Source organism: Apis cerana, linkage group LG2, assembly GCF_029169275.1.
Source record: "Apis cerana isolate GH-2021 linkage group LG2, AcerK_1.0, whole genome shotgun sequence".
Taxonomy (NCBI): Eukaryota; Metazoa; Arthropoda; class Insecta; order Hymenoptera; family Apidae; genus Apis; species Apis cerana.
In genome coordinates this window covers 1,915,958-1,942,515 of record NC_083853.1, presented here as the reverse complement: position 1 = coordinate 1,942,515, position 26,558 = coordinate 1,915,958, and the positions used below count along the sequence as shown (strand labels likewise).

Genomic DNA, 26,558 nt, shown 5'->3' with positions numbered 1-26,558 from the left:
TTTAAAATATTTTTAGTATGACATTATATTTTATAATTAATATATTATTAAAAGAATATATTCATTTTGGTATTAAAGCTAAAATTCATAATATCTATAAATTTGTAATTAATATAATTAATTAAATTTTGGATATATATTTAAAATAAGTCTATTAATATTTAGTTTATTTAATGTATTATAAATTTTACAATGGATTATAAATTTATATTTTAATATAAATAGTAGTGGAAATTTAGATTCCAAAATTTAATAATTAAAATATTTTTTTTTTATTATTGATTTGGAAATTATCTTCAATATCAAAGAGATATCAATTTTAATGGTTTTGAAATACTAATAAAATTAGTATTATTATCAATTAGTTTTATTGCTAATGTATTAGATTTATTTTAAATTATCAGGAACATTTGATATTTTACTTAATATTTTAATATTTTAGTTAAAATATAAAATTTTTAGAAGTGATCGTTTTTTAATGATATAAATCGTTGTTTTAGAACTGATAATTATATATATAATAATACATATGTTAGATGTATGTGGATTAATAATATATTTGTGAGATATCTTTGGAAAGTTTATTTTAAAACTAAAAAAAAAAAAACATACAAAATATGCAAAAGTTAACACACAAAAATATTAAAATTTATTTATTAAGTTATAATAAGTATAAAAATTAAATTAAATAAAGTAAAACAGAAATAAAATGCAATATAGGAGTTTCACTATTTTATTTCATATAATATAAATTTCAATTGGTCATAACTTTAACTATATATTTTTGTATTTAAACCAATTTTTAATCTTCAAAATTAATCTTTTAAAAGTTTTTTATAAATATATTAATATTTTGGATGAAAATAATTTCATTACTATTAATTGGAATGGAAAATTTTTTGAATTTTTTTTTAATATATTCATTTTTATATTTAATTGTTAGAAGTTACTATTTGCATCAATAAATGAAAAATACTTGTATTCTTCTAAATTATTTTCTAGATAAATTTCTTATTTCTTCAAAAATAAATAACTAAAAACAATTATCCATTTAAATTTTCAAGACATTTTAAGAATATTCAAAATTCCATATACAAAAAATTATATAAAAGAATACATTGAATTTTGAGAATTTTTAATGTTAGATATACATACTAATATATAAATATTTTCTTTTTCTTTATTTAGTTATATATAAAGAATGATTTATTTAATTTATTTTTTATATTTATTTAATTTTTATTTAATTTAACTTTTATTGAAATATTTACTTACTTATTGGTTTTTCAGTATCCATCTGTTAAACTTTATTTAAACTTTGCAAATATAATACTTGAAATTTTTATTCTTTGCAAATAAGACAAAAAATAATTAAGACAAAAACTTGATATGAGTCAAGTTTCTTCTCTCTAATATGCATGATCTTTTGCATATAATTAATGACATCAGAATATCTTAATCTTTTCTTTTTCCATGTTTATGAAAATAAAAATAAATATATAAAATATATATTTTTCCATTATTTTAGAAATATTTATTAGAAATATATATTATAAGAAGTAAATCTAATATAAGCATTTCATTAACATAATGTTGGAAATAGATTTTAATAGAAAAAGTAATAATAAAATTGCTTTATTTTTTTGATAATCATGAAATTCAGTATATAGCATATATAGCATTGTTAAGCAGCATCAAATTTATTTCAATCAAGGATCATTTATCTAATAAATAAAGTTCAGTGAACTGCACAATATGTATTGTATTAGTTATTAATTACTTCAATTTTTAAATTTCGTTTTATTTTATTTAAAAAAATATCAAATTATAATAAAAAAATTAAAAAATAAAATTAATTTATTTTGTATCGAAAAATATATGCAGGGTATAAAAATATCATGAGCTTGCATGCCAACAACCAATTTTATATTTCTAAATAACTAGTTTTATAGTTAAATATATGAATGAGATAATTGTTGTACTTAAAATATTATAATTATTTGAAATAAGAAATAGACAAATTTTCTAAAATTGGTCATTTTTATCTCAGGATAGAATTTTACATATTTTAAGTATATTATTGTACTGTATTGTGCAATACTTTTATTTTTTTAGATCAGAATTATAATAAGTGTTATAGAATGTTTTTTTCTATAGAAAATACATCAGAGATATTAATATATCAAATTTTTTATTAAATATTTGCTTCATTTTTTATCATTATTCATAATAAAAATTTCACATAGAAATGAAATTAAATTTAAATGAAATTAAATTTAATTTTTAGGAAGAGTTTTAATTTTTTGTAAGTGGATGTTTAGAGGATATATAAAATTTATTAATATTTTTTTAAATAAAATCATGTACTTTTAAAAAATATTTTAATATTTTCAAGATTTTAAAGATAACGACAATTTTAAAGACAAAGAGAATATAAATGGAATATTGCTTTGTATATTCCTTGTTTTTTATATACTAAATTATAATTTTAATTTTTAACAAATTAAAATATTTTCTAAACAAATGATGTTTGGACATAAATGAATTAATATTTTTATAGAGAATATTTTATATATATATACATATATATAACATTTTTTATATCAAATAATATACTAAAAAATAACTAATACAATAAAAAATAATTTATTTATCTATTTAAAAAAACATTCATGATTTTCATATTTTCTATGTATTCACTTAAAAAAAAAATAATAACATAAAAATTAATTTTTTTTTTGAATCCATTTAATTTTATCTGAAAAATTTTTTATTATCAATAATAGCAATCATATAAAACAAGATGATAAATTCTGTATATATATTTTATAATACTCCATAATATTTTTGTTATATATAATATATATCTATATATCTATTTATTTAAAGGTATATATATATATATATAATATTAGATAATTTTTAGATAGCTATAATAAATAGTGAAAATATGTAAAATCTGATATAAAAATTTTTCTATTTTTGTTTTTTGTTTTCAAACAAATACAATTATTATTATTGCTTTTTATTAATAATATTGAATTTATATGCATTAATTTTTTTATATATTTTAAAATATCATATTTGCATTAATCTCACATATTTATATTACGGGTACTAATATATAAAATAAAAATATAAACATATAATATATGTAATAAACAATCCTAAGATTATAAAAATAAATATCCAGCAGAATTAAAATATAATAAAAATATTATATTTATTTATGTCATAACTATTATATAATTATCTATAAATATTTTACATAAAATTATATATAATATATTAATAATAAGCTTTTTATTTGCAGAATAAATTCATTATTTAATATAATTTATTATTGAATCTAACCATCTAAGCATTTAATATAATGATATTTTTATACTCTATATTTATGATATATAAAAATTATCTTTTTTTAATTAATATCATTACATTACTATATATCTCATTAATAGTAATATATTTTGTTTGATTTTCTTTTTTATATTCATTAAGTTACAATAAAGTGAAACAGGAAATCATTTGGATTATGAATATACATAATTATGAATTACATAATTTTTTTTGAATTTAATGATTATTCAAAAAAAGATTTTGAGGAAAAAAAAATAAAGTTGAAGTTATACTTGTATATTTTAATAGAAAAAATAATTAATTAAAATAATATTTTATATATCTTATTTATTTCAAAAAATATTTATAAATCAAAGTATATATAAATAATATTAATTTTTAGTAAATAATTGTAAGTAATAATTCATTGAAAGATTATAATGGCGTCTATTTATGATTATTATTTAAGATTTATTTTGTATTTGTATTTGTATTTTGTATTTATATAAGTAAAGTATATATAAATTATTATGAATTTTTAATTAATTTTTAAATATTAATTATTATGTATTTTATTTTTAATATGATATTATTTATAGCATTCATCACATTATTATAAATATAATATATTAAAATCATAAAAAGTTAGTATTTTCAAATAATAAATTAAGGATACAAAAATTTATATTTGATATTGATTATAATTATATTTGATATTAATATTAACTTAAAAAAAATTATTTTTTTAAATTTAAAATATGAAAGATCAATAAATTCTTAAATTTAATATTAAGAAATTTTAAATATAAATTTCATAATTCACAATTAGTTAAAATAAATTTTTTTATTAATAATTTATTTTTTAATTTATTAAATTTATTAAATTTTTTTAATTTATTTTTTCATATGATTTATCAATTATTTTTTTATTTTATTTCATATATATATATAAATACAATGAAATTATTATATATGTATACTCTATATATTACATATATATATAAATATGATAAAAATTTATTTGTGTAAATTGACTTCATATTTTATAAATTTTATTTATTTGTTGATGAATTGTTTTTAGAATCGATTTAAAATTTGATTTTATTATTATATATTAGTAATATATACATAAATCATATTATAAATATTAAATTTTATAAATTATATTGTTATATTGTAATATTAATAATATTCATATAATCTTATTTTAAATGTTTTTAAATTTTTATTATAAAAAAATATTTAAATATTAAAAATTTATTAAAACTTAAAAATATATATAATACATATACATACATATATATATATTATATATTTAAAATTTATTTATAGACAAGAATATTTGAATTAAAATTTTTTATTGATTTAATACTTTGCAAGATTAAAATAACCTAGTCTATGATATTATATGAATTATGAATAATACTTTACACAATAATTTGTGTAAAATTAAGTAAACATTAATTCTGAATTTATATAATTTTAGTAAAATAATTAATATTAATAAAAATTATATAAAATGAAATGGTATATACGTAACATCTAAAATATTTATTTTAAAATTACATAAAAACATTATATAGAAGTTGGTAAACCTGAGTAGTAAGCAAAAACCACATGGAAAAGGTGAAAGTATTAAGAGACAGAAGACGACAGATCAGAAGCGCCACAAAACGGAGATGCGGACATTTTACAAAACACTCGGCATGGATCGAGCTCCATGTTCGCCCGTGAAAGTGATGCGGTATCTCCGCGATTAGGGGATACAAATCTCGTGTTCAGTGTAAGGACGTTGAACAGTTTGTATACATTATTTTGTGAGTCGATATTTGCAATTGTTTGTTTCAAAGGTGACAAGGTTAGTTTAAGGGTGTGTAATCTTAATACGTGTCAAAAAGTAGCGTGGCGAAACGATTTTTGGTCTCGTTTCAGTGCACGAGGAAATTCTTATAAAAACCGATCGCGACATCACAAAATAATAAAGTTTTGTCGAAGAAACATATCGAAAATAAAAACGGAAAATACAATATTAAGAACAAAGGCGAAAATAATAACATTAAAAGTGGTAGTGGCAGCAGCGATAGTGACGGTAACGGCAGCAGTGGCGCAAAGTGTGAGGACGAGGTGAATGCACGGCGGCCGCGGTGTGTGCCAGTGGTGTGCGCGCTCGTCGCTCGTGGAAACCCGCCAAAACCCGCGGCCGCGAACAACCACCAGCAAGAGCAGCAACAATAGCAACAACAACAGTAGTAGAAGGAAAAGAAGGAGGAGGAGAAGGAGGAGAAGGAGAAGGTGGAACAGCGTTAGCAGTAGTAGTAGTAGTAGTGGTAGCAGCAGCAGCAGTAGAAGCAGTGGTAGCACGCGACGTTGTGCTGTTTTGACAACTTTCCGCCGCGTCGGGGCGTCGCGCCGTTTTTCTCGCGGCGGCGGCGGCAACTGTAGAAACGATAACAGCAATAAGACAGCGACAACAACAACTTATTTAAAAAAGGTCGATTGTGACGGTAATTACGATTGTTGCTGTCTCTTTAGCTCATACGACGTCGACGGTGGTGGCGACTGCGTTCTGTTATTATTTTGCCACGGTGCTTTTGACCCTACAAACCGGACGAGTTCATTGCAGCGCTTTCGCGGGGGTGTCAGCCAGTTTTATTACTCCGACCTTCTCCGTCCGCAGCAGCAGCGCCGACGGCGCCAGAACACGACGTGGTATATGCAGCAGCACGTCTAACTACAGGGTGATTCTCCCGCTAGTTAACTCAAAGGTTGTGAGGCTGATTACACTTTTATTTTTATCTTACATATCTCTCTCACACACACACACACACAGAATTACCTCGATATCATTCTTTGATATCAAAGATCAGTCTGATAAATTATATATATATATATATATATATATATATATATATATATATTATCGCTGTGATGTGATCGGTGGCATTGTCTTTGAAATAAGTAGCAAGAGAATTACCCTATAGTGTATATGTTTCAATCATACCAATAATCCAGAGACACGTTGGAGCGCTTAATTCATTGTCATCGACAAGCTCTAAACACTGACTTATTTAATGTGTGTCTCGAGCGAGTCAAACTGAAAAGAACTGTGGCGATTCTCCTTTTACACTTGCCACTAAAGGGATTTACTAAAAATACAATTCTCTTATTTATTTAAAATCACGAATTTGTAATATTAGAAAAGCAAAAAAAAAAAAAAAAAAGTAATGCAGTCTTCCATCCTGAGATTACTATTAAATTCGACAACACCTATTAAAAGGACAGGCTACCTTAAATGTGAGAATTTATAGACAATTCAGAAGATATATTTTTAAGAAAGAATAATTAAATGAATGTTTGCGAGAATTTTGTTTTTAGTGTGAATCCCTCTGGTGGCAAGTGTAGGAGGATCGCCACAGAACTATATCAGTGACGTTGCGGCTGAGAAAGGACGCGACGAACCACGTGATATACCTGTCGTCGGGCCGCGTCATGCAAAGCATGCCCGACTCCTCGATGGCCATAACCTGAATTGAGCCGATTTGACCCGATTAAGCCCGATTCAACGTATTCGCAGTTGAACGAACAAGCAAACGAACGAATGAAAGAAAACAAACGGTAGCCATTGACTTTTTTCATCTTTCATCGTGCTTACGTTTATTATTCTTTAGTGTTCTGTGTTTAATAAAGAATACGTTATCGCTTTTTGCAATAAAGATGCGAATACTCAGAAGTGTATCAGAAGTGTATTATACTTCAATGATAAAATTTATCTAATATAAAAAAAAAGTAAAAATTTAATAAGGAAAAGGGTCAATCTGTCTACTTATAACAGGTGACTAATCGAACGAATGAACGGAGTGATCGTGATACGCATGCTGTTTCTCGTTCTTTCGATATTCTTTTATACCGCTGATAATTTGAAATAATTGTGCTATACTGTGTACTGTGCACATAGTGTCATTGATACGGTGTTTTTATAGTGTCAACCGTTACGTGTAATTGTCTGAAGGTGGTGGCGTGGGAGTCCGACATTTTAACCGCTCGTATTCACGAAAAGATACAAGTGTCCACGTGTGAAATATGGTCGGCACTTGAAGGGCGTGAAAATCATACGTTGAACTTATTTCAAGAAAATTTTTTAATGTCTTCTCTGATAGGAATTTTATTATAAGTATAATTAATTTTATGATCACGATCTGTTTATTTTTTCATTATCGCATACCTTGTTGACCAAAGAAAAAGGTGTCAAACACGTTTCTTTACGGCGATTCAAGAATCTTGAGAAAGAATAAGTGTTGAAAATTGTGTGATTTTGTTAAGTTAAAGAAAGAAATTAAGACAGTGTATGTACTGACAAGTTATTAAGAAATATCCGTGTTTTGTACATTTAGTGGAATGTTTGACAGTATTTAATCAAGTGTCTAACAATGAAAAATACCTGGTGAGTCAAAATTTTAATTTATAGTATTTATATTAAAAAAAGTGTACGGTATGCATATATATGCATACATATGTGTGTGCATTTATGTATGCGCACGCGCCCGCGCATATGTATGTATATATAATTATTTGTTCTTGCAATGTATATATTTTAACCAATTAGAGATAAAAAAAAATAAAAAGAAAGAAAGCAGAATGTAAAACGAAAAAATAGTAATTGAAATGAAATATATTTTATGTTTTAATGTTACATTACAACATGATTTAAAAGAATTTATAAATGAAAAAATTTATTTATTTTATTTTTACTTTATCATTTTATTTTCAAAATATAAAAATATTATTACATTACATATTGCGAGAATCGTACGTAAGAAAATAAATGAACTGAAAATAATGACTAATAACTTTCATTATTTTTAATGTGTTTATATTTATATATAATTATCTTTATTAATCATTTTTTTAAATTCATTTTTTTCTTTTTTATTTTTTCTTAATTAAAACTTCAATTTTATAATCATAATACATGCAAAAATAAATAAAATTTTAGGTTAGGTTACTGATCGTTACAACTTAACCTCAAATATTGTTAATTATCTTGTCTTTTTTTCTTAATTATAATTTATATTTATTATTTTTATTATCAATACATGTTAATAAGGGAAAAAACAAAATATGAATACATTATATTTATTTTCATTTATATATATATAATTGTACATCAATGCTTTGAAATCCATGTTTATTTATTATATTAAAACTGTTTATTTATTATATTATTTATTATTCATAAATAGATCTGATCTAATATAAAATTTAAATGTTTTAAATTATTAACAAATTTTGTATGAAATTTATATTTTATCTAAAAATGGAAATATAAAATCAAATAAAGAACATTAATAAAGAATATATAATAAAGAATATTTTATTCTTTAATTAGATATATTATAAAGATATATTATATATACATTATATTAGATACATATAAAAAAATATATGTATAAATAAAATCATATATTGCTTTAAATATATTGCTATATGTATTAATATTTGAAAAGTATTAAATATGATTTAATTTAAAAATAATAATTATATTATAATATTTAATGTAAATATTATTAATATAAAATAATAGTTATTAGGAAATAAAAATGTTTAACTTTTTAAATATTAATATTAAAGACTTAATTTTTATATATTTTTAATTTTTAATTTAAATATTTATTTAAATAAAAATCATATTTTAAAATATTAAATATTAAATAATTTTTTTAAATTAAAAAAAATTTTTTTTTTAAATACAAATACAATGCAAAAACAATATATAATAATTTTTATAAATTTTAAATTAATAAAAAAATAAAATAAAGATAATTAATTAATATGAATTTGAAATTAAAATTTTAAAAATTAAGAGAAATTATAAAATAAAAATTATTAAGATGTGACATAAAAGTGATATATATTTTTTTTAATTTCAATTGTTATTTTATAATTATTGTATAATAATGTATGTATCAATATTTTTGTTTTAAATATTTGTTTTAAATATTTTGGAATATGAATTTATATTATTTACAATTGTGTAATAATAATAACATTAATTAATATGATTGTAAACTATAAAAAAAATATTGCAATGAGAATAATCAATAATATTGCTATATTTATATTATATGATATTTAATGTTGTGTTTTCTTATTTTGTATTTTTAAATAAATCTATTATTAGTGATGGCATATAGAATTATTATATAATTATATTTCACCTTTTCATTTTTTATGTGATGTATAATCTATAATATTTGAATTGTTTAATGCAAATAACTTAATGTTTAATGCAATGAATAATGCAAAATTTATTATCACTTGTGATTGATGCAAATTATGATTGAAATTAACTTGATAATTATATTAATTTTTAAAAGTTGTATATTTATATCTTTGTATTTATGTTTATTAATTATAATATTCTTTTATTTTTATGTTAATAATTAAATAATTATAATATATAATATATCTATATTTATATCTTAATTAATTATAAAATTTATTAAATATCAGTTTCCATTTAGTAATATTAATGTTTTTTATAAATTCTAGAATTATAAAATGTATTTTTATGATAGTTGTAGTTTATTAGTCATCATTGTAATTTTATTTTTATTAAATTTTATTAAATTTTATTTTTATTAAATAAAAATTATTAAATTAGTTATTAAATAAAAAAATTATAATTATAATATTAGCCCAAAGTTCTTTCAGGAACAAAAACATGTTGTGTAATATTCAATAATATATAATTATTAATTTTTTGTAAAATATGTTATATATATAAAAAATAATTTAATATTATAAAATTTTGATCTACTAATTATAATTCTATAATTATAATTCTATTATTATATATTATTATAATTCTATATAGTATATATTATATAGTAAGTAGTATATATTATTATTATAATATAGAAACTATTTTTTTAATATGCATATTACAATTTAAAATTTTATGTAATTGCATAGAAAGATATATCAATCTAAATTTTATATAGATAATACACAGTATTATATACAGTATTATATAGATAATACTATAGATATATAAATAATTTTATCAATTAAATTTTTCTTTCTTACAATATATTTTTGATGTTTTAATCTAAAAAAAATGATATATAATAATATTTTCATAGTTATTAATGTAATTTATTCTTTTGTTGAGCAGCTATGTGTGTATATGTGTGTGTGCGCGCGCGCGTATGGTGTGTAATTAAATTTAATCTTTATTCAAATTATTAATAGAATTGTTAAAAAAATAAACTACATTAATAATCTAAACTATGAAGAAATAATACATTTCATTTATTAAAATTATTTTTTTTTTTAAACAATTAAATTGATTGAACATGTATGTGTATATACAACTTATATAACACATATATATAACTTTTGTATATAATATTATTATATTTATAATTAATGTAATTCTTTTTTTTATATTTTATATATTTTTTCCATTATAAATTTATATTTATAATGTAATCTAAAATCTAATTACATCTTTTTACATCATAAATACAAGTGATTGAGTTAGTAGTTTTATTATTCAAATCGTTTTAATATTTTATTATAATATCTAATTATCTAACTCTAGCTAATATTAATAATTAAAATATAACAAAAATAGATTATTTAATAATATAATTGATAATATAATATAATAATTTATATTAAGAATACATTTATTAATATAAATAATCTATTTATATTATTAATAAGTAAAATATTAAATATATTATCTGTATTGTAAATATGAAATTATATACAAAAAATTTTAACAGATAATGTTGTTGGATATTACGATACAAATGTATGAAATCATTCTGCATATTATAAAACTCATTTAATATGATTAATGATTAATTATTATTAAAATATTATTATATTATGCTATTTCTAGTTGTTATGCATTAAAACTAATCTATGAAATCAATTAACTAACTAATCAATAAAATTATGAATTTATATTTTACATAATATAATATATTATTAATATAATTAATTTAATATAAATATAAATTCATATAATATCTTGTATATTACTTTGTCATTTTAAATATTTAAATATTTAAATATTTAAATATTAATCTTTTTTTTTAATTATTTTGAATTAAATTTTTAATAATTAAAAATTGTTCTTTTAAATTAAGAAATCATATAATATTTATTCTTTGAAATTTTTTTAAATTACTTTTTAATGATTTTTTGATCTTATTTTTTTGAATTCTTTGATAAAAAAAAAAATAAATGAAAAATGGAAAAATGGAAAATGTAATGAAGTTTTTGATCTTTTTAAATTGTTTCAATGTTTGTAATGTTTGAAAAAAAATGTATATCTATTAAATTATATTAAAATAATAATTATAAAAGTATTTATAACAATAATCTTAAATTAAATAATAAAAATGAAGATAAAATAAAATTAAATAAAGAAATAAAGTGAGATTTTTCTAATTCAAAAATCAAATGATTTTTTTTTCCAAAATAATGAAAAATTTGTTGCATTCTATCAATAAACATCTTTTCTCAAATTTATTATTCTTATAAATTAATTGACACACACACACACACAAACATACATACTTGCATATATCTTATCTGCATTGATATTTTGGAGATTAGAATAAATTGTATTTTATTTCTTTCTCGTCTCATCAAATTGGATATTAATCAAACTCATAAATGATTTAATAAAAATTAATTTAATAATTTAAAATTAATAAAAACTAATAAAAGAACATTAAAAGACATATAAATAAAATATAGATATACATATTTTATACATGATATATATAAAATTTATATATACATATTTTTATATAATCTAATTTTAAAACATATATGAAAGCAATAATATAAATTTTAATAAAATAATTGATTTTAATTTGATTTGAAAGAAAATATTATCGGAGAGAATTTTTTTTTAAATTATTAAAAAAAATAAAAATGTATCATTAAAAGCAAAATTATTTACTATAGTATTAATAAAATATTTTATATTTATTATTTTAATATTTCAATATTTTAAAACATTATACATTATATTTTCATTTAAATTATAGTATTGATAATTTTATTGAAAATGTAACATTAATTTAAATATATAATATAATTAAATATTATTTTTTATGATATATATAATAAATATATGATTTTATTTAATTATTATAAAATAAAAATTTAGTTTTTTAAATTAGTGTTAAATTTTTTTAACACTAAATTAAATTAGTTTTAAAAAAAATATTAAATTTTAATAAATTTGCTGAATCATAATTAAAAAATAATTACAAAAATTTATTTAATCTATTACTAAAATTATTTTCAAATCAAATCTGTTTTCATAAAAATTATGTAATTATAATATTTAATTTAATTATGTAATTAAAATAAAAATTATTGTTATTATGTTTTGTTATTAATTATAAGCATAATGTTGAAGTATTATAAAAGTCATATTAAAATTATGAAAATACCAATAAAAAAAGTATGTATTTCATTTTGAAACTTAGAAATTAATTTTTGATAAGATTATGTTATTAATTTTTATAATTTTTATAATATTATATTTTTATCTGTTTCATTGAATAAATCATATATATGTGTGTGTATGTATATATATATATATATATATATTATTTTCAAATATATATTAATATATCTTTCTTTGTATTTAAAATTGTGATATCTTTCTTTTTCATAATGAAAAGTAAATAATGATACAATTAAGAAATATATGTATAGCAAATAATTTTTGTCATAATACTTAATACTTATCATAATTGATTTAATTTATTATACTATATATATAATTATATCTTTATATTAAAATAATAATATATTATATTTTCACAATATATTATATGAAATATCGTAGAAAATATTACTTATTTAAAAATATAGTATTTAATATTGTTATCATTTTTTACAGTTATTATTTTATTTATTAATTAGATATTAATTAATAAATTAATAATTAAAATTAAATAAAATTGATTAATAATTAAAGAGGTTTATGTGTAATATCAAATATATTATGATTAATGTATAAATTTAGATATATTATATATATATATATATATATATATATATATATATATATATATATTAGATATATTAAGATTATGATGAGATAGGAAATTCATGCATGTTTTTCTAAATATGTATTTTATTAAAAAAATTCTATAACTATACTTCTAAGAAGCATAGTTATATAAAAATATATTTCATGCATATAAAAGTATGCTTCTTTTAAAATATTAGAGTAATAATAATTTTAGTAAAATAAATAAATTATAAATAATTTTTATTTCAAGTTAGAAAATAAATTGAATTGAAAACATAATTCTTTTGTTTTTTCTTTATTATTTATATTATATTCTTATTATTTATATTATATATAAATATTGGAAAATCAAAATAAATTTACTTAAAATTTTATAATTAAATAAATATTCGCAATAATATATATCAAAATATGTAGTACATGCTTTTGTATATTCATAAAATATTTTAACATTCTAATAAAGATGTTAAATATAAAATATAAAAATATAACGTTTCAATTTAAAAAATTTATTATATTTTATTATTTTAAACAATAATAAATTAATATAAATTAATATTGATATTGATATTAATATTAATTATTGATATATAAAAATAAATTTATTCTATTTAGCAATGATAATCACAAACATTTTATTTATATTTTTTTATTTTATAATTTTAAAATATTTAATTATATTATATTATAAAATATATATATATATTTTTTATATATGTCAATAAACTTTATAAATAATTATAAATAAATATTTTACATTACATGTATATGCATTTTATACATATATAAATTAAAATATAAAATATTCTATATATATATGTATATATATATGTATATATATGTATGTATGTATACATATAATGTTATTATATATATAAATATATACATATATATATATATATACATATATACATATATATATATATATACATATATACATATATACGTATATATACGTATATATATATGTATATATATGTATGTATGTATACATATAATGTTATTATATATATATATATGTACATATAATTATATAAAAAATAATTTTTAATATATATATATATTTGCTATTTAAAAATGAAATAGTTATATGATTCGAAAAATTGAGTTAAAAATATTTGTTATATTTTGTTAAATTAAAATATTTACAAACAAATATTTATTTACAATTTTATAAAATATTAATTATTATTAAATAAACTAAAATATACATATATATATTTCATCAGAATTAAGTAATATAATATTATCTTATAAACTATTTTTTTTCTTTTTATTAAAATAGAATTTTATAATATAAATATTTAATTTTATTAAATATTTTTTATATTTTTAGCTAAGATTCATAATTATTTTTTTTTATTTTTGTAAATATGCTTTCTAAAGTTAAAATAATATAATAAAATAAATACAAATTTATTACTATTGTTTTGATCTTATTTATTTAAATAGAATATATATATGTATTATTATTTAAATAGAATATATATATATTTAAAAATTATATTAATTTAACTCAGAATTCTTTTTTGTATTTATAGAATATCATTTTTTGTAATTTTGTTATTTTAATTTGTATACATTTTTATATAAATTTTTATTATATTATTTTCAAATTAATGAATTTTAAAATTAAAAATTAAATTATTATACGTAATAATTAATAATAATAATTAATAAATAATTAATAAAATTTTCATTATAATATATATATATTTTTTTAAAAAATAATTTAAGCTATTTTAATAAATTCAGTTATTTAGAAATATATAAATAATTTTTTAATATCTTTTTTTCCTATTATATTAACTTAGTGATATTTATATATTATATGTTATACTTATTATATCATATATATATATATGTATATATATAATTAATATAGTAATTAATATACAAACAAAACTGAATACAAGTATAATTTTTGAAATATAATTTATTTCATATTTGTTTTAGTTTTCGCTTATCATATTAATATTTTCCAAATTAGGATTAATAATTAAAAATCATAAATAGAAATTTTTGGATTTTAATGATCAGAATCGTATAAGAAATTAATTTATTATATTTTATTTAATAAAAAACATTATATTATTATTAAAAAGCATATCCTGAAGAGAAATATTTTATTAGTACAATGTGTTTAATGTAATAAGTTGAAAAAAATACGTTAAAAATTTGTCAGTCATTTTCTAAATTTTTAGGAAGCTATTCAAAATTATTATCTTATAAAACGAAATATATTATTTCATAAATTGTATCATTGGTTGCTTTCTTATTATTAAGATACAAATTATAAAGATAATTATTAAATAGTCGACTTAAATAATACAAAAATTAATTTTTGTGTTATTTAAAAGAAAAAAAATGTATAAGTTGTAGTTTTTTACAATATTTTACAAAAAAATATAAATTCCATTGATCAATAATTTTGTCAGATGTATATGCATATAATTAATTGCATTTTATTAGATGATTATTTCTGATATTTCATAAGAAAAAATTAATCTATTTCATTACGTAATATCAAAAAAATTAAATATAATGGTGATTCAATCATTTTACAGAGCTATATTACACTATATAGTATAAATTTATTATATTAAATTGGCAATATAATTGATTAATATATCTACAAAGTCATTTCTAAATTCTAAAACAAAATTTGTGAGAAATGATAAAAAATATATTGAAAAAGTATGTATCAAAAAATAATGTCATATTCTAATAAATTATAAAAAATTTATATATTCTAAAAAATTTTAAATAATGATGATTTTAAATACATTATAAAAAATATAAAAATTTAGATCGATATTTAATCATTCAAAATTTTAGAATAATATGCTGAAAGTTTTCGTTTATATCCAATAAAGAATGAGTATTAAAAATGAAATTCAATAATAAGTATAATACTCTTTCAATATCATTAATTGATTAATAGTGCAGGAAATGTTAAATTTCACTAAAATAGTAAATATAATTTTAAATATATAAAAGCATGTTCAAATCTTTATTAATATTAAAATAAATAATAAATTATAAAATAAATAATAGGATCGAAAAAAACTTAAATATTTATTGAGAGTAAATGAATCAGTATAAAACTGATTCTATGAATGAAATTTGTATCAGGCAAAATAATAATTGACACAACAATTGAGTTTTATAGTTTTTCGAAAAATAAAATATTAATTATAATATACGTAACATTCTATATTATCTATCTATGTTTTTGTTTTACTATGTACAAAACGTTTTTTATTCTACATGAATATGAAATAAATAATAAATTGTTTTAAATTAAAATTTTATATATTTATTTAGTTTTGATTATTACTATCAAAATATTAATAATAATACATTCAAAAATAATTCTTTTATATATTTTAAATAATAATAATAAGATTAATAAATGTAATTTTTTATTATATAGAATTTAATATTTATAATATGACAAAGAAAAAAATAATTTTATATGAATGATTCTATAAATAATTTGATAATGTAGAATCAATCTTTTTCATTTCTAAATATATTTTCATTGAATTTGAAAATTTATTAAATTAATTAATTTTTGATTAATATTCAAATTCAATTTTCTGAAAAACAAAAATTTAAATAAGAAAATTTTTTCTATATTTTATATTATTTTTATATTGTTCATTTATTATTATTCATTTGAACATTTACTAAAATTACATTAAATTCTGAAATCTTATTTCAAAAATAGAACTTTAAATAAAAAATCTTCTATTTTACATTTTTGACTTATTATTTTACATAGTATCACATCTTTTTTAATTTTATTATAAATACAAAGATATTCTAAGATATTCTCTAGGATATACATCCTAATATATATTTTGATTGAATTAGTAAAATTTTTATATATGATGATTTACAAAATAAAATTAATTGAAAAAAGATAATGTGTTAATTATTTTTCGTTTATAAGTTTTATATATGTAGTATTTTGATGTAAAAAAATATTAAATCATTATTATTTATCATTATTGATTATTTATATATTATATTAATAAAAAATAGGAATGAACTCCAAAAATTTTATTTTGAGATATTTATTATTTTCTGAAATATTAACGAAAAATTTTCAGTACTATACTTTAAATTCTAACTATACAAACATGATTAATACAATCACCTATAAAAGGTCATCATTAAGTCGGCTTTCTATTTATAGAATATTGTATATAAAATTTTGAATTATGCTATTATGAAAAATCATAATATTAATAATTCTCTTAAGGAAGCTTTTATTTTTATCTATTGTAACTTTATGTATTGTAATTTAATCCAATATATTATGGAATTGCTTCTATTTGAAGCGTGCTTAAAATAATAGCAATTACTATATTTGCATGTTAAATACTTTTATCTGCACATAAGTTTTTTTCTATTTTTAATATTTAATATTATTTTTGATAAGATGTATTTAATTTTTTGAAATTTTTGATAAATAAGATATTTAGATAAATATGAAGTTGATAAACATTATTAGTTATTCGATATTTAATGATGATATGTTTTATACAATTAATATTAATACAATAGTGAAGTTATTGTATTAATAACATTTAGATAGACAAAAGCAACAATGTATTAATAATATAATTATTATAATATTATAATTATTATATTATAATAAATATATTTAATAATCTATATTTAATAATCTCTACATAACTTTCAATATATAACATTAAAAGTTTTTTTAATAATATCTCAGAAATTAATAAATTAATATTCAAAATTAAAATTTTAGATCTAAAATTGTTAAAATGTCAGATAATTTATCCTTTTTTTTCTTATGATTCCTTCATGTCTTATCAATTTATTAATGGAGCTTTTTAAAAATATAATTATATTATATAATTATTCTAAAAATAAATAAAATAAGTAAATATCACTCAAAATCGTAATGTTTATCATAAAAATTATTGTTAAATGAATTTAAAATTAAAGTTTTTTTTAGAAATAAAGTTTATTAATATATTTTTATTTTAAGTATTTGTATTTTGGATTTCAAATACATATACTAAATCACTCAAAATTGTATATCATATATTTATTGATTATGAATAAAAAATTTTATTTGTAATAAAAAAATTAAATTTAAAAATTTTTAAATTATATTTAAAAATGTACAGAAAATGTCAATTATATATGAAAAATAAAAAATATTATTATTATTCATAAAAAAAAAGTATATATTTTAATGTGTAAAATATTTACGATTATTTTCGACTGTTCTTAATATGAGATTGATTATGTCAATTTTTCGTAAAATTCTTTTGAAATATTTGCCCATTTTTATATCGTAGTCTTCAATTGTTTTGTATTAGAATTTAATTTCTTTTCCAATTCATGATACATGTACAATAAATGAAAAAATGATTGTGATAAATTTATATTATTTTTAAATAATTCTAAATAACTCTTCATAATATATATTTTCAAAGCATTGCATAAAATTTAAAATTATTTAAAAGATTTAGTTTTTCTGTATTTTAAATTATTTTTTAACTCTACACTCCATGTCTGTTTCGCTCGGTCGAACCAATAACTCCAGACGATTCGGATGCGCGCGTTCGGTGCGTTCAAATTTCTTACAGCTAATTTATGATTTCACACAAATTAACGCAAAACTTTTAATATTTTATATATCTTTACATATAAAGAAAAAAAATTTATTGAATATATTTATTGAAAATCTATATTGTTATTTTGTGTGATATTTTATGAAGCAATTAGCAAGATGCATCCTTGGTTTGTCAGAGCAATAGTACTTTTCCTTCTAATTTTTTTATTGCATTATTTGTTTTGCGCACTATTCTATTAATAAATTCATCAGTAAAAAATAGTTTTAAAAAATCTAATGGTTCATTTATATTCGAAGATATTACGCAGATTTTTTGCTTACTGCAAATTATATTCTTCTTGAATATTTTCCGATTTTGTGCATGTTATCCATTTGGATTTTCTGTGTCTTCTGTGATATCTTCACTTGAACTATTGCTTTCACATTCACTATTTATTATTCTTATTTTTCGCCTTTTTATATTTCTTATTTCATCTCCATGTTTATTATTGTTTTCTCTATCGTTAATTTCTTTATGAATAGAAGTAATTTCGTTTCAATAACAAAAAATCAAACTCATCTTCATTTGAACTAATTTCATTATCGTATCCCATGTTTACAAAAATCAAAAACTTTGAAAATAATTTCTATTCTATTGTCAAACTCAGACTAACTGAGGATATCGTCCGATCGGCGATTACAATTTAATTTGAGATAAAAAATCTAACCATTTAACAATATATTATTCTATATCTCATAAGTTTATATGTAAAGAGCTTAGGAATCTATTTATGAAATAATATTCTAAAAAAATCAAACATAAATAAATATTGTTGCCGTTCAAGTTGTCGCATTAATCCAAGTGGTGCCGAAGAGTTATGGCATTAACTCAAATGGTGACCGAGAGTCACTGTTGGAGCACAAATTAAAATATTTAATCGTTTTATCCATCTTTTCATTTATAAAGATGATTTACACTAAAAATTAATATGCAGACTATATAATATTTTCCTTCAAATTTCATTTTTGATTTTATTTTTGATATCTTCATTTCTTCGTTAGATTTTCGACATAATTTATTTTTCCATGTAATGCAAATTTATAATGCATATTAAATTTTTGATTCATTTATGAAAATAATGTTTAAAAGTCAAAAATTTTTTTTAAATAGTTTTTTACGATTTGTTTTTTCCTATTCTGTTTATTGATATATATAATTTTATGTAATTTATCCATGATAATTCTTTAATAGTGATATATTTGATAATCTTTATAATGAAATCATTTACTTTTTTGTTTTATATATATTTCTATTTCATTAATCAATTAATTTTCATTAATCAAACTAATCTATTTCATTAATTATTAATCAAATATGTTAATTTTTGAATTATTTTTCATAATTCAAACTGCTTGTTTATTTAATTTTTTATTTATTGATAATTTTTAAATATATTATAAAAAAAGATATTCTCAACAACTTTTTATTATATATAATTGGTAGTCAATCTTAATTTTCAAAATATTTGCAAAAAAAAATATAATTATTTATATATTAGAACTTCATCTATAATTTAGTGGCAATGTTCATAAGAACGTATGTAAGCATGTATAAGCAGACGAATGCCATTTATCTTTTATTAATATAAACATATTATGATAGCAGACAACTAATACGTATAATAAATAGATCAAAAAACATAATTAATTTTACTTATAATAAATGAGAAATTACTTTCTTATAAATTGTGATTGGTTTCAAATATCTTGATTTCAATGGATATCAAACAAAATGGACATTTTGTTTTTAAAATTTATCATATTTTATTATCACAAATATTATTAATATTTATTTATAAATGGGCATTCCATTAATTCGCGAAATATAAAAATAAAATATAAAACAATACTATAAAAATGATATATAAAACAACCAAAATTATAATGATTAAAATTACAATCATAATCAGTTTCGTAATTAATATCTATTGTAATATCAGTTATTATAATTTCGATCAAGAATTGTTTTATATTTCTTTTTAAATTCCGCGGATCTGAAAAAAGATAGATTTTTCTATAGACAGATATATATTAAGTGATATCAGCTGATCCATTATATATTTTTAATATTATCCATTACATTATCCTAACGTGTTATACAATGTAAATAATTAATAAATGGTAGTTGCATTTTGATATGTATTTTTTCATATATATATATATATATATATATAGATAAAATTAATATAATATAACGGCCGATTTCTAATTATAAATATATGAAAAAGTTTAAAATTTTGTTTTCTATAATATATTTAAAAATTATTGAAATTAGGAAGAAAATAGTTTTTTTGCACTTTTGATTTTAAAATTTTAATTTTAAAATAATTTTTTAAAAATGAATAAATCAATAATAAATAAATAGTAATTTAGATAATTTGGTATCGAATAATTAAAATATAAACGAGCTGAAGAAATAGGAATGGATTCAAAATATAACATTTTAATTTTAAATATTTATTCCGAAATGTTAAAAAAAAATTTCGGTATTATATTGCTATTTGACATTGATATACTATATTATTAAAAAATTAGAAATTTGTTTTTGAAAGCAAAAGGAAAGAAAAGAAATTAAATTCAAAATCTATTTATATGTTTATTTTTATTATATAAAAAAACACAATAATATAAATAATAATAATTATAAATAATAATAAATAATAATTATAATAAATTATATTATAATTATAATAAATAATAATTATAAATAACTTAATAATATAAATAATAATAATATCTCTATTTAATATTTTCAAAAATGTCAATTTTAAAAAGTCTCTTTTATAAAATTTAAATTTTTAAATTGTGCTATTTTTAATGCTAAGCGATATATTAAATTTTTATATTATTATTATATTATTATGATTATATAATTTTTTATATAAGAATTAGAAACAAAAAATATGTGATTGATATATGTTTTTACAGTGACCTTCATCTTGAAAAAATTTAGCCTAACCTAAACAATTCTTTTTTCCGTTAAGCAACATTGACTGTCTTACATTACAGATACAAACAGATATAAACAGATTTTATATTTGATATTGAAAGTTTTTTTTAATAATAATAAAACTTAATTTCTCAGAAACTAATAAATATTCGAAATTGAAAAATTAAATTTAATAAATTCTATATTTATCTCATGACATCTTTTAAAATTCATTTCGATGAATTTAACGGCTTCAATTAGAACTATAATTTTTTTATAATATTTAAATAATAGATTTATTAAATAATAGATAATATATAAAATATATATACAATATATAATATATAGAATAATTTAAAATTTAGATTTATCTTCACGATTTTTGAGATATACTTCCAATATTCTTATAAAAAAATGTGTTTGAATAGGCCACAAAGACTACATCATTAACAATTTCAAAAAAAGTTTTACTTCAATGTAAATGTTAAAAATGTATTGAATGCAAAAATTCCAAATTATTTCGATTTTTTTAAATGGTAGTATATATTTTTAGGCGATTTCAGGACAAATTCAAATATATATAATGTGAATGTTTACATTTTGAACGAATATCTCAAACTGTAAGTATAATTATTTCTAAATTAATTATTAATTAACATTCTGTAGCATAAATATTATTATTAAAATTTCAATTATTTAATAATATAATCAATAATCCTCTTATAATATATATATGTATGTATAATGAATAATAATATAAATATTAATAATAATATAATATTTATATATATTATATTACATCTATATAATCATATAAAATATGATATATAAAATATAAAAAGAATACTGTAAATTTTGAAATAATTCAATTTCGAATAAGATTAAACTTATTTTAAAACTAATGAAAAATTAGTATTACATAGTTAAATTATATTATTTTTCTTTTCATTAAATAAGCCTGTACATAACATATCCTACGTGCGCGTATGCGGAAACAACATGTCTAATAATAGGTGACACGTTTACCGTCGACACTTATTCGGTAACTTACTTATGACATATTTTGAAAGTAAGAGGATTAACATTATAAAGCATAATTTATCGAATATTTTAGAAGAAGGCTATTGTATTTCGTTTAAGCGTATTTCTTAAATTTTTCTGAAAATTTATTTATTATATTTAAATATTAAAAATATTTAAAAAGAATATTAATTAGAATATTTTATTTTCGAAAGAAACGACGTTCATTTTTTATTTTTTCATCATATAAGAAAATATTATTAAATAAAATATTATATAATATACAAAAGAATATTGTAGTAATAGTTATATCAAAATCTAATAATAGTAATAATAATAGTTTTATCCTATTCTTTTTATCAATTTAAATTTTATATAAAGGATCATTTTATTGTAAATGATTACATTGTTTTAAAAAATTATTTATTTATTATTATATCAAAAAGAACATATTATTATATATATTTATAGTATATATATATATATGCATTCGTCATAAAAAATATGTTTACAAACTATAATACTTTTAAATGAAAATTAAACGAATTAAATAATTAATCGATAATATTTATTAATATATAAGTAAATATATAAGTTTAAATTATATAAAATTCTTATGTAATTATATATAAGAATTTAATGAACTATAAAACAACTTTGTGTATTGATGTATATTGATAAAAAATAAATTATATAAGAAATAAAATTTTAAATAATATAGAATATATTTTAATATCTGCGATTGTTTATGATTTCTTGAAGTTTTTTGATATATTTTTTTATTATTATTTATTTATTATCTATATTTCAATTTCAGATCATATTTTTGTAAGATAATGTTTTTTTGATAAGATAAAAAAAATAAATTAATTTCATTATATTGTTATATTTTTATTTAAATAATAAATGTTTATAATAAATGTTTATAAATGTTTGAATTTGATAAAATCGGAATTTGATGCTAATATTATTGATTTTAATATTATTTTTTTTGAAAAATTTTAATTATTTCAAATATTTATTTTTTCAATTAAATTTCTATTAAATTTTATAGAATATTTATAAATTCTTCTTATATCAGTATACATTCTATAAATTGTAGACTGCATACAGAAGTTATTATCAAATATCATATTAAATTTTCATGATTCAAATTTAATAATTACAGAGATTTAAAATTTTCGTCCACTCTTTTTTATACAAATTATTTTTTTTTATTTAAAAAAATTCAAATTTTATATTGTATGATAAAAAAATTCAAATTTTAATTCATTATCAAATAAAATGTTTTTTTAAAATTTTTATAATAAATATTTTATTTATTTTAATAAATTGTTTAAATTATAATTAAATATTAAATATTTAAACATCAAGCTTACTATTAAAGAATATTTTTCTTGATTATGAAAGTTCTTTTAAGTACATAAAAATTTCAATTTCTTTAATAAAAATATATGATTCGAATCTTAATTTTTTTTATAACGAAACAATTTTTTAATTTTTTGTATCATATAGTTTTATTATTCTGTAGATATCTTTCTTATTTTCTGCAAATTTTTTCTTTTTTAATGTTTCCTTTATTAATATTTTAGCATATTTTGCAAATATATTAAAATATGATGCAATTTTTTAAATTTATCTCCCTTCGAAATTATTTTTATATTTAATTATTATATTAAATATTATATTATATAATTATATCATATTATTATATTTAACATTCGTTACTTTTTTCAAACATTTTTTTTAGATTTAAAATTTTTTAAAATTTAAAATTTTTTCATGTCTAGTAAACTTATACATCTAATAAACTAATTCTAAATTCTCAAGAAAACTTAAATGGTTCGATTCAATTTTGAAATATTAGTATTTTAAAGAAGTTATTACATTTTAAAGATGTCTGAATATTTTTTACCAAGTAATATAGAATAGTGTGAGACTGCGTGGTTTCCGTTACACATTCTGTTTTTATTTTACTTCATCTAATACGAATTTTAGTAAGAAGTTATTTATAACTTAAATAAATATCAATTTACATCAACTTTTGAGTTTGTTTTAATTTCTAGAATCAATCATTCAAAGATAATATTATATGAATATTTTTAGAAAAAATAAAGAAAATAATAAATAAGAAAATAAATTATAAAATAAAACTATTAATCATTTATGATTTTATATTAACAAATATTTATAAATAACTATAAATATTTACAAAACACAATGTGAATTATATTTATAATATAACTGACTTAATTCTTGTTCTTAAAAATTAAAGTTTCAAAAGTTTTTTAATATTACATTGCAAGAATTTATGATTATTTTTCTTTTCTTAAAAAATAAATAAATTTAAAATTGATTGATAAATATTAAATATAATATAATATCAATAGTAAATATTAAATAATAATGTAATTGCTTATTGTTTGCTTTCAGACATTCACATCATAAGGATTATGGGAATTAATAATGGAATCGAATGAGGATTGATTTTTTTAAAAAGTGAATTTTGCAGTTTGGAAAAACAAGTGAAGTAACAGAACAGTAGAATACGAAAAAAGAGAACTATACACATTGTTATTGAAAATTGATAAAGCTAATTAAAAGGACAGAAAAAAACTTAGGAACGAAAACAATTGAACAAAAAAAGGATATTGAAAAGCAGGTGTACACATTTGTAGATCGTGTAATAAAAAGGGAGAGAGAGAGAGTGAAAAAGAAAAAAGCTCAGTGTCTGTAAATAAGAGTTATTTTTTCGTATGAAGGAAAAAGAGATACATCCACATCGAAACGAGGAGAAACGAGTGAGAAGACGTTTAGAAGTCCTTGAACTAAACAAGGTTCGGAGGACTTTCTCTCTCTCTCTCTCTCTCTCTCTTAGAAGAATATATGAAGAAAGTGATAAAACATTGGTGACAAAGACCAAGAAAAGAACGAATGAAAGTGAAACAGATATAGTGTCAGAATTATTATTGAGTCTTTTTTCTATAACTTTCATTCAAAATCGATTGTGTTTCTTCTAATTCTAGAAGAATATCGTTCACAGAAAGTGACTAATTTAGATTTAAAAAGATTGATAAAAATTTTTACAAGCAAAGAAGCAAAAGAGAGAGAGAGAGAGAGAATGTGTGTGTGTATATATAAATGGAAATAGTATAAAAAGAAGAAGAAGAAGGAGAAGAAGAAGAAGAAGAAGAAAAAGAAGAAGAAGAAGAAGAAGAAGAAGAAGAAGAAGAAGAAGAAGGAGAACGAGAGAGGAAGGCGGGGAGAGGAGAGGAGAAGTGGAAGTGAGGGGAAAGAGAGAGAGAGAGAGAGAGAGAGAGAGAGAGAGAGAGAGAGAGAGAGAGAGAGAGAGAGAGAGAGAGAGAGAGAGAGAGAGAGAGAGAGAGAGAGAGAGAGAGAGAGAGAGAGAGAGAGAGAGAGAGAGAGAATTGACAAAAACAGCTGAAAAAACGAGTGTAGTGACTGAAAGAAGAAAGAAAAAAGAAAAAGATCGTGAAAAAGAACACCTGGAAAAGAAAAGCTGAAGAAAAAAAAGA

General features: G+C 18.0%; 1 protein-coding gene across 1 annotated transcript; it reads left to right on the top strand.

Annotated features, from left to right (window-relative positions):
- Positions 1–270: 270 nt before the first annotated feature.
- On the top strand, positions 271–26,429 carry LOC107992909 (uncharacterized). Its single transcript, XM_062072075.1, has 3 exons — positions 271–6,048; positions 6,715–7,780; positions 25,456–26,429. Exons 1-2 carry the CDS (start codon positions 5,468–5,470, stop codon positions 6,767–6,769), a joined length of 636 nt encoding a protein of 211 aa, XP_061928059.1. The 5' UTR covers positions 271–5,467; the 3' UTR covers positions 6,770–7,780; positions 25,456–26,429.
- Positions 26,430–26,558: the final 129 nt, after the last annotated feature.

Coding starts and splice junctions, on each gene's coding strand:
- LOC107992909 (XM_062072075.1), top strand. CDS start 5,468: ATGCACGGCGGCCGCGGTGTGTGCCAGTGGTGTGCGCGCTCGTCGCTC. Junction 6,049..6,714: donor CGGCGCCAGAACACGACGTG/GTATATGCAGCA, acceptor TTTTGTTTTTAG/TGTGAATCCCTCTGGTGGCA.